Source organism: Motacilla alba, chromosome 1, assembly GCF_015832195.1.
Source record: "Motacilla alba alba isolate MOTALB_02 chromosome 1, Motacilla_alba_V1.0_pri, whole genome shotgun sequence".
Classification (NCBI taxonomy): Eukaryota; Metazoa; Chordata; class Aves; order Passeriformes; family Motacillidae; genus Motacilla; species Motacilla alba.
In genome coordinates, this window is record NC_052016.1 from 10,242,881 (window position 1) to 10,255,650 (window position 12,770).

General features: G+C 66.9%; 1 protein-coding gene across 5 annotated transcripts; it reads right to left on the minus strand.

Annotated features, from left to right (window-relative positions):
* Nucleotides 1–875: 875 nt before the first annotated feature.
* On the minus strand, nucleotides 876–12,548 carry LOC119708292 (serine/arginine repetitive matrix protein 1-like). 5 transcript variants are annotated; one of them, XM_038154516.1, is made up of 7 exons: nucleotides 11,980–12,548; nucleotides 11,443–11,831; nucleotides 8,895–9,212; nucleotides 6,452–6,610; nucleotides 3,904–4,168; nucleotides 1,356–1,620; nucleotides 876–1,190 (listed from the first exon to the last, which is right to left on the minus strand). In XM_038154516.1, exons 1-7 carry the CDS (start codon nucleotides 12,047–12,049, stop codon nucleotides 932–934), a joined length of 1,725 nt encoding a protein of 574 aa, XP_038010444.1. In that variant the 5' UTR covers nucleotides 12,050–12,548; the 3' UTR covers nucleotides 876–931. The 5 variants fall into 5 exon arrangements, with proteins under 5 accessions (XP_038010444.1, XP_038010452.1, XP_038010437.1 ...); XM_038154530.1 differs by lacking the exons at nucleotides 876–1,190; nucleotides 1,356–1,620 and adding an exon at nucleotides 3,424–3,738 and having other exon boundaries at nucleotides 3,904–3,956; nucleotides 4,010–4,168; XM_038154524.1 differs by lacking the exons at nucleotides 11,443–11,831; nucleotides 11,980–12,548 and adding an exon at nucleotides 9,432–9,972 and having other exon boundaries at nucleotides 8,895–9,283.
* Between the last annotated feature and the right edge of the window lie 222 nt (nucleotides 12,549–12,770).

Below are 12,770 nucleotides of genomic sequence, written 5' to 3' on the forward strand. Positions count from 1 at the left end.
GAGAGGCCGGAGCCCGGCCGCAGCGCAGCACGGCAACACAGCCGTCTGCAGGAGCCCCGGGAGCCTCCTGAACGAGGCAGCCGGGAATGTGGCGCCAGCCCAAAGCAGTGCCAAAGGCGGGACCCTGCCCTGCGGCACAGCACTTCTGCAAGCTGCCCCCTGGCGAGGGCCCGGGAGCGCTCGTTCCTGTCACCTGCCTAAAGCAGCCTCCCCAGCCCTGCTTACAGGGACCTGGGCGGGGCTGCTCCCTGGGACAAAGGCCGCCGCAAGGTCCCGACACGTGCCCCGAGTACAGGGCCCGCACGCTGGCAGCTCACCAGCACCACCGGCAGCATAGGCGCACGGCCGGGCTCTGGCTACAGGCGGGTCGCGGTGCCCTCGCTGCCGCTAAGCGGCTTCGCGCCGTCCTCAGAAAGCAGGGGCAAGGCCGGACGCTTTCTCCACCCGTGCATTTTGGGCACCCGCCTGTGGCTGCACAGAGCTCCTCTTTCCCTCCTGGGAAGTCTAAGCTACGCTGCTGTAGTTCTAAAGGGGGGGCTAAAAGCACAAACACACTTGCTCACTCACACCAACTAAGGGGAAGGCAGGGGAGGGGACGGCAGTCCCAGAAGAGGGAGCAAGTTCTGCGCAGCCAACCTGCTCTGGGGAGCCATTGCTAATGCTGAGCGGGAGAGGAAAGCATCAGACCTGCCCGTGCACTGAGAGGAGGCCACAAGGGCCTCGAGGTGCCGAGGCCCTTCAGGGCTGGCACAGGGACACAGGCTGTGACACGCCCCGAGTACAGGGGGTCACAGTGGCCAGGGGCCAGCAGCAGGCAGAAAGCTGCTGGGGCTGGGGAAAAGCCCTGCCCTGCTTACAGGGTAGCCGGGCTGGGGGCCGGGAGAGCTCCGTTTCCCCCCTCAGGTGCAGAGACAGGGGCTCTCACCCTCCTTTACAGGGTTGCCCCTCTCTCCGGGCAGCCAAAGGAGCACAACGGCAAAAGGCCAACCACAGCAAAGACCCAGCCCTGCACACAGGGGGGTCGCCCAGCGCAAAACCAGCCGCGGCACCCTGAAGGTGCCCTGGCCTGGAAAAGCCCTTTGCCCAGAGGGCCCCTCGTGTCCCTCTTCAGCTCCAAGCTCGCTCTTGCCTCGCCGTTCCACACTCCAGCTCCAAGACGCTGCTGTATTTGCCTCGTCGTCCCACGGTTCCTGCCAATGGACGACGACACGCTCAGGCCTGAGAAGCTCCAGAGCCTGTGCCTGAAGGGAACCGCGACCCAACAGCCCCACATGGACATGCCCAAGCAGCCACCCAGGGATCTCCCGACTGCTGCCCAAAACCCCCCAGCTTAAGCTCCAAGCTGCTGCTCTTACCTCGCCGTCCCACTCCTGAGCTCGAAGCCGCCAATGCTGAAGCTCTCTCTTGCCTCGCCGTCCCACTCTTGAGCTCGGAGACGCCGCTCCTGCGGCTCGCTCTTGCCTCGCCGTCCCACTCTTGAGCTCGGAGACGCCGCTCCTGCGGCTCGCTCTTGCCTCGCCGTCCCACTCTTGAGCTCGGAGACGCCGCTCCTGCGGCTCGCTCTTGCCTCGCCGTCCCACTCTTGAGCTCGGAGACGCCGCTCCTGCGGCTCGCTCTTGCCTCGCCGTCCCACTCTTGAGCTCGGAGACGCCGCTCCTGCGGCTAGCTCTTGCCTCGCCGTTCCACTCTTGAGCTCGGAGATGCTGCTCCTGCGGCTCGCTCTTGCCTCGCTGTTCCACGGCTTCTGCAAACGTTACGAGGACAGTCAGGCCTGAGGAGCTCCAGCTCCCCATGGGAACCGCGACCCAACAGCTCCACAGCGAGATCCTCCTGCCAGAACACACACCCCCCCCCCAGCTGCCCAAACGCCTCCAACATCGGCTTGACTCACCATCGCGACGTCCGGCGCAGTCCCACGCCGTGCTGGGAGCCGGGCCCTCTGGGCAAATGAAGCTGGGCATGCCAAGCAGCGGCCAAGAGGCTGCACCCCTGCTTACAGGGGGCTCAAGCCGCTGCCTGGACTGCAAAGTGCCCGGGACTCCAGAGCACTGGCCCCGACTTACAGGGCGGCTCTGGTCCCCATGGCCTACGGAGGCTCCTCCTCTCCGGTTGCGGGGCGCTCCCCACTAACGGGGCGGGCGCCCCATGCAGGCTGCCAGCTGAAGGGAGCACAAAGGCTCCCAGACCCGCAGCCTGCTTACAGGCCGGTCCACACCCAGGGAGCCCCAGAGCTCGGCCTTCCCCCAAGGCGACAGGAACCAGACTCTAGAGTCAGGCAGTCGAGCTGACGGCCTAAAGCCGAGGGGCCCGAGGGGCCGCGAGCCCAGCCCCGAGGACAGTGAGGGCACGCGCCCGGCCCCGTGACTCCTGGCCCCATGCCTCTGAAAGACCGGGGCCAGGGATACCCGCCTGATTACAGGGGGTCCCTCCAACCGCCCGCCGGGGCCAGGGGACGCACACACCCCCACTTACGGGGCCGCCCCCTGCTGCCCGGCACCCCCCCAACAAGCACTATGGAGCACAGGCTCCGGCCTGCGACCCACTTAGGGAGAGGCCGGAGCCCGGCCGCAGCGCAGCACGGCAACACAGCCGTCTGCAGGAGCCCCGGGAGCCTCCTGAACGAGGCAGCCGGGAATGTGGCGCCAGCCCAAAGCAGTGCCAAAGGCGGGACCCTGCCCTGCGGCACAGCACTTCTGCAAGCTGCCCCCTGGCGAGGGCCCGGGAGCGCTCGTTCCTGTCACCTGCCTAAAGCAGCCTCCCCAGCCCTGCTTACAGGGACCTGGGCGGGGCTGCTCCCTGGGACAAAGGCCGCCGCAAGGTCCCGACACGTGCCCCGAGTACAGGGCCCGCACGCTGGCAGCTCACCAGCACCACCGGCAGCATAGGCGCACGCCCGGGCCCTGGCTACAGGCGGGTCGCCGTGCCCTCGCTGCCGCTAAGCGGCTTCGCGCCGTCCTCAGAAAGCAGGGGCAAGGCCGGACGCTTTCTCCACCCGTGCATTTTGGGCACCCGCCTGTGGCTGCACAGAGCTCCTCTTTCCCTCCTGGGAAGTCTAAGCTACGCTGCTGTAGTTCTAAAGGGGGGGCTAAAAGCACAAACACACTTGCTCACTCACACCAACTAAGGGGAAGGCAGGGGAGGGGACGGCAGTCCCAGAAGAGGGAGCAAGTTCTGCGCAGCCAACCTGCTCTGGGGAGCCATTGCTAATGCTGAGCGGGAGAGGAAAGCATCAGACCTGCCCGTGCACTGAGAGGAGGCCACAAGGGCCTCGAGGTGCCGAGGCCCTTCAGGGCTGGCACAGGGACACAGGCTGTGACACGCCCCGAGTACAGGGGGTCACAGTGGCCAGGGGCCAGCAGCAGGCAGAAAGCTGCTGGGGCTGGGGAAAAGCCCTGCCCTGCTTACAGGGTAGCCGGGCTGGGGGCCGGGAGAGCTCCGTTTCCCCCCTCAGGTGCAGAGACAGGGGCTCTCACCCTCCTTTACAGGGTTGCCCCTCTCTCCGGGCAGCCAAAGGAGCACAACGGCAAAAGGCCAACCACAGCAAAGACCCAGCCCTGCACACAGGGGGGTCGCCCAGCGCAAAACCAGCCGCGGCACCCTGAAGGTGCCCTGGCCTGGAAAAGCCCTTTGCCCAGAGGGCCCCTCGTGTCCCTCTTCAGCTCCAAGCTCGCTCTTGCCTCGCCGTTCCACACTCCAGCTCCAAGACGCTGCTGTATTTGCCTCGTCGTCCCACGGTTCCTGCCAATGGACGACGACACGCTCAGGCCTGAGAAGCTCCAGAGCCTGTGCCTGAAGGTAACCGCGACCCAACAGCCCCACATGGACATGCCCAAGCAGCCACCCAGGGATCTCCCGACTGCTGCCCAAAACCCCCCAGCTTAAGCTCCAAGCTGCTGCTCTTACCTCGCCGTCCCACTCCTGAGCTCGAAGCCGCCAATGCTGAAGCTCTCTCTTGCCTCGCCGTCCCACTCTTGAGCTCGGAGACGCCGCTCCTGCGGCTCGCTCTTGCCTCGCCGTCCCACTCTTGAGCTCGGAGACGCCGCTCCTGCGGCTCGCTCTTGCCTCGCCGTCCCACTCTTGAGCTCGGAGACGCCGCTCCTGCGGCTCGCTCTTGCCTCGCCGTCCCACTCTTGAGCTCGGAGACGCCGCTCCTGCGGCTCGCTCTTGCCTCGCCGTCCCACTCTTGAGCTCGGAGACGCCGCTCCTGCGGCTAGCTCTTGCCTCGCCGTTCCACTCTTGAGCTCGGAGATGCTGCTCCTGCGGCTCGCTCTTGCCTCGCTGTTCCACGGCTTCTGCAAACGTTACGAGGACAGTCAGGCCTGAGGAGCTCCAGCTCCCCATGGGAACCGCGACCCAACAGCTCCACAGCGAGATCCTCCTGCCAGAACACACACCCCCCCCCCCAGCTGCCCAAACGCCTCCAACATCGGCTTGACTCACCATCGCGACGTCCGGCGCAGTCCCACGCCGTGCTGGGAGCCGGGCCCTCTGGGCAAATGAAGCTGGGCATGCCAAGCAGCGGCCAAGAGGCTGCACCCCTGCTTACAGGGGGCTCAAGCCGCTGCCTGGACTGCAAAGTGCCCGGGACTCCAGAGCACTGGCCCCGACTTACAGGGCGGCTCTGGTCCCCATGGCCTACGGAGGCTCCTCCTCTCCGGTTGCGGGGCGCTCCCCACTAACGGGGCGGGCGCCCCATGCAGGCTGCCAGCTGAAGGGAGCACAAAGGCTCCCAGACCCGCAGCCTGCTTACAGGCCGGTCCACACCCAGGGAGCCCCAGAGCTCGGCCTTCCCCCAAGGCGACAGGAACCAGACTCTAGAGTCAGGCAGTCGAGCTGACGGCCTAAAGCCGAGGGGCCCGAGGGGCCGCGAGCCCAGCCCCGAGGACAGTGAGGGCACGCGCCCGGCCCCGTGACTCCTGGCCCCATGCCTCTGAAAGACCGGGGCCAGGGATACCCGCCTGATTACAGGGGGTCCCTCCAACCGCCCGCCGGGGCCAGGGGACGCACACACCCCCACTTACGGGGCCGCCCCCTGCTGCCCGGCACCCCCCAACAAGCACTATGGAGCACAGGCTCCGGCCTGCGACCCACTTAGGGAGAGGCCGGAGCCCGGCCGCAGCGCAGCACGGCAACACAGCCGTCTGCAGGAGCCCCGGGAGCCTCCTGAACGAGGCAGCCGGGAATGTGGCGCCAGCCCAAAGCAGTGCCAAAGGCGGGACCCTGCCCTGCGGCACAGCACTTCTGCAAGCTGCCCCCTGGCGAGGGCCCGGGAGCGCTCGTTCCTGTCACCTGCCTAAAGCAGCCTCCCCAGCCCTGCTTACAGGGACCTGGGCGGGGCTGCTCCCTGGGACAAAGGCCGCCGCAAGGTCCCGACACGTGCCCCGAGTACAGGGCCCGCACGCTGGCAGCTCACCAGCACCACCGGCAGCATAGGCGCACGCCCGGGCTCTGGCTACAGGCGGGTCGCGGTGCCCTCGCTGCCGCTAAGCGGCTTCGCGCCGTCCTCAGAAAGCAGGGGCAAGGCCGGACGCTTTCTCCACCCGTGCATTTTGGGCACCCGCCTGTGGCTGCACAGAGCTCCTCTTTCCCTCCTGGGAAGTCTAAGCTACGCTGCTGTAGTTCTTAAGGGGGGGCTAAAAGCACAAACACACTTGCTCACTCACACCAACTAAGGGGAAGGCAGGGGAGGGGACGGCAGTCCCAGAAGAGGGAGCAAGTTCTGCGCAGCCAACCTGCTCTGGGGAGCCATTGCTAATGCTGAGCGGGAGAGGAAAGCATCAGACCTGCCCGTGCACTGAGAGGAGGCCACAAGGGCCTCGAGGTGCCGAGGCCCTTCAGGGCTGGCACAGGGACACAGGCTGTGACACGCCCCGAGTACAGGGGGTCACAGTGGCCAGGGGCCAGCAGCAGGCAGAAAGCTGCTGGGGCTGGGGAAAAGCCCTGCCCTGCTTACAGGGTAGCCGGGCTGGGGGCCGGGAGAGCTCCGTTTCCCCCCTCAGGTGCAGAGACAGGGGCTCTCACCCTCCTTTACAGGGTTGCCCCTCTCTCCGGGCAGCCAAAGGAGCACAACGGCAAAAGGCCAACCACAGCAAAGACCCAGCCCTGCACACAGGGGGGTCGCCCAGCGCAAAACCAGCCGCGGCACCCTGAAGGTGCCCTGGCCTGGAAAAGCCCTTTGCCCAGAGGGCCCCTCGTGTCCCTCTTCAGCTCCAAGCTCGCTCTTGCCTCGCCGTTCCACACTCCAGCTCCAAGACGCTGCTGTATTTGCCTCGTCGTCCCACGGTTCCTGCCAATGGACGACGACACGCTCAGGCCTGAGAAGCTCCAGAGCCTGTGCCTGAAGGGAACCGCGACCCAACAGCCCCACATGGACATGCCCAAGCAGCCACCCAGGGATCTCCCGACTGCTGCCCAAAACCCCCCAGCTTAAGCTCCAAGCTGCTGCTCTTACCTCGCCGTCCCACTCCTGAGCTCGAAGCCGCCAATGCTGAAGCTCTCTCTTGCCTCGCCGTCCCACTCTTGAGCTCGGAGACGCCGCTCCTGCGGCTCGCTCTTGCCTCGCCGTCCCACTCTTGAGCTCGGAGACGCCGCTCCTGCGGCTCGCTCTTGCCTCGCCGTCCCACTCTTGAGCTCGGAGACGCCGCTCCTGCGGCTAGCTCTTGCCTCGCCGTTCCACTCTTGAGCTCGGAGATGCTGCTCCTGCGGCTCGCTCTTGCCTCGCTGTTCCACGGCTTCTGCAAACGTTACGAGGACAGTCAGGCCTGAGGAGCTCCAGCTCCCCATGGGAACCGCGACCCAACAGCTCCACAGCGAGATCCTCCTGCCAGAACACACACACCCCCCCCCCAGCTGCCCAAACGCCTCCAACATCGGCTTGACTCACCATCGCGACGTCCGGCGCAGTCCCACGCCGTGCTGGGAGCCGGGCCCTCTGGGCAAATGAAGCTGGGCATGCCAAGCAGCGGCCAAGAGGCTGCACCCCTGCTTACAGGGGGCTCAAGCCGCTGCCTGGACTGCAAAGTGCCCGGGACTCCAGAGCACTGGCCCCGACTTACAGGGCGGCTCTGGTCCCCATGGCCTACGGAGGCTCCTCCTCTCCGGTTGCGGGGCGCTCCCCACTAACGGGGCGGGCGCCCCATGCAGGCTGCCAGCTGAAGGGAGCACAAAGGCTCCCAGACCCGCAGCCTGCTTACAGGCCGGTCCACACCCAGGGAGCCCCAGAGCTCGGCCTTCCCCCAAGGCGACAGGAACCAGACTCTAGAGTCAGGCAGTCGAGCTGACGGCCTAAAGCCGAGGGGCCCGAGGGGCCGCGAGCCCAGCCCCGAGGACAGTGAGGGCACGCGCCCGGCCCCGTGACTCCTGGCCCCATGCCTCTGAAAGACCGGGGCCAGGGATACCCGCCTGATTACAGGGGGTCCCTCCAACCGCCCGCCGGGGCCACGGGACGCACACACCCCCACTTACGGGGCCGCCCCCTGCTGCCCGGCACCCCCCAACAAGCACTATGGAGCACAGGCTCCGGCCTGCGACCCACTTAGGGAGAGGCCGGAGCCCGGCCGCAGCGCAGCACGGCAACACAGCCGTCTGCAGGAGCCCCGGGAGCCTCCTGAACGAGGCAGCCGGGAATGTGGCGCCAGCCCAAAGCAGTGCCAAAGGCGGGACCCTGCCCTGCGGCACAGCACTTCTGCAAGCTGCCCCCTGGCGAGGGCCCGGGAGCGCTCGTTCCTGTCACCTGCCTAAAGCAGCCTCCCCAGCCCTGCTTACAGGGACCTGGGCGGGGCTGCTCCCTGGGACAAAGGCCGCCGCAAGGTCCCGACACGTGCCCCGAGTACAGGGCCCGCACGCTGGCAGCTCACCAGCACCACCGGCAGCATAGGCGCACGCCCGGGCTCTGGCTACAGGCGGGTCGCGGTGCCCTCGCTGCCGCTAAGCGGCTTCGCGCCGTCCTCAGAAAGCAGGGGCAAGGCCGGACGCTTTCTCCACCCGTGCATTTTGGGCACCCGCCTGTGGCTGCACAGAGCTCCTCTTTCCCTCCTGGGAAGTCTAAGCTACGCTGCTGTAGTTCTAAAGGGGGGGCTAAAAGCACAAACACACTTGCTCACTCACACCAACTAAGGGGAAGGCAGGGGAGGGGACGGCAGTCCCAGAAGAGGGAGCAAGTTCTGCGCAGCCAACCTGCTCTGGGGAGCCATTGCTAATGCTGAGCGGGAGAGGAAAGCATCAGACCTGCCCGTGCACTGAGAGGAGGCCACAAGGGCCTCGAGGTGCCGAGGCCCTTCAGGGCTGGCACAGGGACACAGGCTGTGACACGCCCCGAGTACAGGGGGTCACAGTGGCCAGGGGCCAGCAGCAGGCAGAAAGCTGCTGGGGCTGGGGAAAAGCCCTGCCCTGCTTACAGGGTAGCCGGGCTGGGGGCCGGGAGAGCTCCGTTTCCCCCCTCAGGTGCAGAGACAGGGGCTCTCACCCTCCTTTACAGGGTTGCCCCTCTCTCCGGGCAGCCAAAGGAGCACAACGGCAAAAGGCCAACCACAGCAAAGACCCAGCCCTGCACACAGGGGGGTCGCCCAGCGCAAAACCAGCCGCGGCACCCTGAAGGTGCCCTGGCCTGGAAAAGCCCTTTGCCCAGAGGGCCCCTCGTGTCCCTCTTCAGCTCCAAGCTCGCTCTTGCCTCGCCGTTCCACACTCCAGCTCCAAGACGCTGCTGTATTTGCCTCGTCGTCCCACGGTTCCTGCCAATGGACGACGACACGCTCAGGCCTGAGAAGCTCCAGAGCCTGTGCCTGAAGGGAACCGCGACCCAACAGCCCCACATGGACATGCCCAAGCAGCCACCCAGGGATCTCCCGACTGCTGCCCAAAACCCCCCAGCTTAAGCTCCAAGCTGCTGCTCTTACCTCGCCGTCCCACTCCTGAGCTCGAAGCCGCCAATGCTGAAGCTCTCTCTTGCCTCGCCGTCCCACTCTTGAGCTCGGAGACGCCGCTCCTGCGGCTCGCTCTTGCCTCGCCGTCCCACTCTTGAGCTCGGAGACGCCGCTCCTGCGGCTCGCTCTTGCCTCGCCGTCCCACTCTTGAGCTCGGAGACGCCGCTCCTGCGGCTCGCTCTTGCCTCGCCGTCCCACTCTTGAGCTCGGAGACGCCGCTCCTGCGGCTCGCTCTTGCCTCGCCGTCCCACTCTTGAGCTCGGAGACGCCGCTCCTGCGGCTCGCTCTTGCCTCGCCGTTCCACTCTTGAGCTTGGAGATGCTGCTCCTGCGGCTCGCTCTTGCCTCGCTGTTCCACGGCTTCTGCAAACGTTACGAGGACAGTCAGGCCTGAGGAGCTCCAGCTCCCCATGGGAACCGCGACCCAACAGCTCCACAGCGAGATCCTCCTGCCAGAACACACACACCCCCCCCCAGCTGCCCAAACGCCTCCAACATCGGCTTGACTCACCATCGCGACGTCCGGCGCAGTCCCACGCCGTGCTGGGAGCCGGGCCCTCTGGGCAAATGAAGCTGGGCATGCCAAGCAGCGGCCAAGAGGCTGCACCCCTGCTTACAGGGGGCTCAAGCCGCTGCCTGGACTGCAAAGTGCCCGGGACTCCAGAGCACTGGCCCCGACTTACAGGGCGGCTCTGATCCCCATGGCCTACGGAGGCTCCTCCTCTCCGGTTGCGGGGCGCTCCCCACTAACGGGGCGGGCGCCCCATGCAGGCTGCCAGCTGAAGGGAGCACAAAGGCTCCCAGACCCGCAGCCTGCTTACAGGCCGGTCCACACCCAGGGAGCCCCAGAGCTCGGCCTTCCCCCAAGGCGACAGGAACCAGACTCTAGAGTCAGGCAGTCGAGCTGACGGCCTAAAGCCGAGGGGCCCGAGGGGCCGCGAGCCCAGCCCCGAGGACAGTGAGGGCACGCGCCCGGCCCCGTGACTCCTGGCCCCATGCCTCTGAAAGACCGGGGCCAGGGATACCCGCCTGATTACAGGGGGTCCCTCCAACCGCCCGCCGGGGCCACGGGACGCACACACCCCCACTTACGGGGCCGCCCCCTGCTGCCCGGCACCCCCCAACAAGCACTATGGAGCACAGGCTCCGGCCTGCGACCCACTTAGGGAGAGGCCGGAGCCCGGCCGCAGCGCAGCACGGCAACACAGCCGTCTGCAGGAGCCCCGGGAGCCTCCTGAACGAGGCAGCCGGGAATGTGGCGCCAGCCCAAAGCAGTGCCAAAGGCGGGACCCTGCCCTGCGGCACAGCACTTCTGCAAGCTGCCCCCTGGCGAGGGCCCGGGAGCGCTCGTTCCTGTCACCTGCCTAAAGCAGCCTCCCCAGCCCTGCTTACAGGGACCTGGGCGGGGCTGCTCCCTGGGACAAAGGCCGCCGCAAGGTCCCGACACGTGCCCCGAGTACAGGGCCCGCACGCTGGCAGCTCACCAGCACCACCGGCAGCATAGGCGCACGCCCGGGCTCTGGCTACAGGCGGGTCGCGGTGCCCTCGCTGCCGCTAAGCGGCTTCGCGCCGTCCTCAGAAAGCAGGGGCAAGGCCGGACGCTTTCTCCACCCGTGCATTTTGGGCACCCGCCTGTGGCTGCACAGAGCTCCTCTTTCCCTCCTGGGAAGTCTAAGCTACGCTGCTGTAGTTCTAAAGGGGGGGCTAAAAGCACAAACACACTTGCTCACTCACACCAACTAAGGGGAAGGCAGGGGAGGGGACGGCAGTCCCAGAAGAGGGAGCAAGTTCTGCGCAGCCAACCTGCTCTGGGGAGCCATTGCTAATGCTGAGCGGGAGAGGAAAGCATCAGACCTGCCCGTGCACTGAGAGGAGGCCACAAGGGCCTCGAGGCGCCGAGGCCCTTCAGGGCTGGCACAGGGACACAGGCTGTGACACGCCCCGAGTACAGGGGGTCACAGTGGCCAGGGGCCAGCAGCAGGCAGAAAGCTGCTGGGGCTGGGGAAAAGCCCTGCCCTGCTTACAGGGTAGCTGGGCTGGGGGCCGGGAGAGCTCCGTTTCCCCCCTCAGGTGCAGAGACAGGGGCTCTCACCCTCCTTTACAGGGTTGCCCCTCTCTCCGGGCAGCCAAAGGAGCACAACGGCAAAAGGCCAACCACAGCAAAGACCCAGCCCTGCACACAGGGGGGTCGCCCAGCGCAAAACCAGCCGCGGCACCCTGAAGGTGCCCTGGCCTGGAAAAGCCCTTTGCCCAGAGGGCCCCTCGTGTCCCTCTTCAGCTCCAAGCTCGCTCTTGCCTCGCCGTTCCACACTCCAGCTCCAAGACGCTGCTGTATTTGCCTCGTCGTCCCACGGTTCCTGCCAATGGACGACGACACGCTCAGGCCTGAGAAGCTCCAGAGCCTGTGCCTGAAGGGAACCGCGACCCAACAGCCCCACATGGACATGCCCAAGCAGCCACCCAGGGATCTCCCGACTGCTGCCCAAAACCCCCCAGCTTAAGCTCCAAGCTGCTGCTCTTACCTCGCCGTCCCACTCCTGAGCTCGAAGCCGCCAATGCTGAAGCTCTCTCTTGCCTCGCCGTCCCACTCTTGAGCTCGGAGACGCCGCTCCTGCGGCTCGCTCTTGCCTCGCCGTCCCACTCTTGAGCTCGGAGACGCCGCTCCTGCGGCTCGCTCTTGCCTCGCCGTCCCACTCTTGAGCTCGGAGACGCCGCTCCTGCGGCTCGCTCTTGCCTCGCCGTCCCACTCTTGAGCTCGGAGACGCCGCTCCTGCGGCTCGCTCTTGCCTCGCCGTCCCACTCTTGAGCTCGGAGACGCCGCTCCTGCGGCTCGCTCTTGCCTCGCCGTTCCACTCTTGAGCTCGGAGATGCTGCTCCTGCGGCTCGCTCTTGCCTCGCTGTTCCACGGCTTCTGCAAACGTTACGAGGACAGTCAGGCCTGAGGAGCTCCAGCTCCCCATGGGAACCGCGACCCAACAGCTCCACAGCGAGATCCTCCTGCCAGAACACACACCCCCCCCCCCAGCTGCCCAAACGCCTCCAACATCGGCTTGACTCACCATCGCGACGTCCGGCGCAGTCCCACGCCGTGCTGGGAGCCGGGCCCTCTGGGCAAATGAAGCTGGGCATGCCAAGCAGCGGCCAAGAGGCTGCACCCCTGCTTACAGGGGGCTCAAGCCGCTGCCTGGACTGCAAAGTGCCCGGGACTCCAGAGCACTGGCCCCGACTTACAGGGCGGCTCTGGTCCCCATGGCCTACGGAGGCTCCTCCTCTCCGGTTGCGGGGCGCTCCCCACTAACGGGGCGGGCGCCCCATGCAGGCTGCCAGCTGAAGGGAGCACAAAGGCTCCCAGACCCGCAGCCTGCTTACAGGCCGGTCCACACCCAGGGAGCCCCAGAGCTCGGCCTTCCCCCAAGGCGACAGGAACCAGACTCTAGAGTCAGGCAGTCGAGCTGACGGCCTAAAGCCGAGGGGCCCGAGGGGCCGCGAGCCCAGCCCCGAGGACAGTGAGGGCACGCGCCCGGCCCCGTGACTCCTGGCCCCATGCCTCTGAAAGACCGGGGCCAGGGATACCCGCCTGATTACAGGGGGTCCCTCCAACCGCCCGCCGGGGCCAGGGGACGCACACACCCCCCACTTACGGGGCCGCCCCCTGCTGCCCGGCACCCCCCAACAAGCACTATGGAGCACAGGCTCCGGCCTGCGACCCACTTAGGGAGAGGCCGGAGCCCGGCCGCAGCGCAGCACGGCAACACAGCCGTCTGCAGGAGCCCCGGGAGCCTCCTGAACGAGGCAGCCGGGAATGTGGCGCCAGCCCAAAGCAGTGCCAAAGGCGGGACCCTGCCCTGCG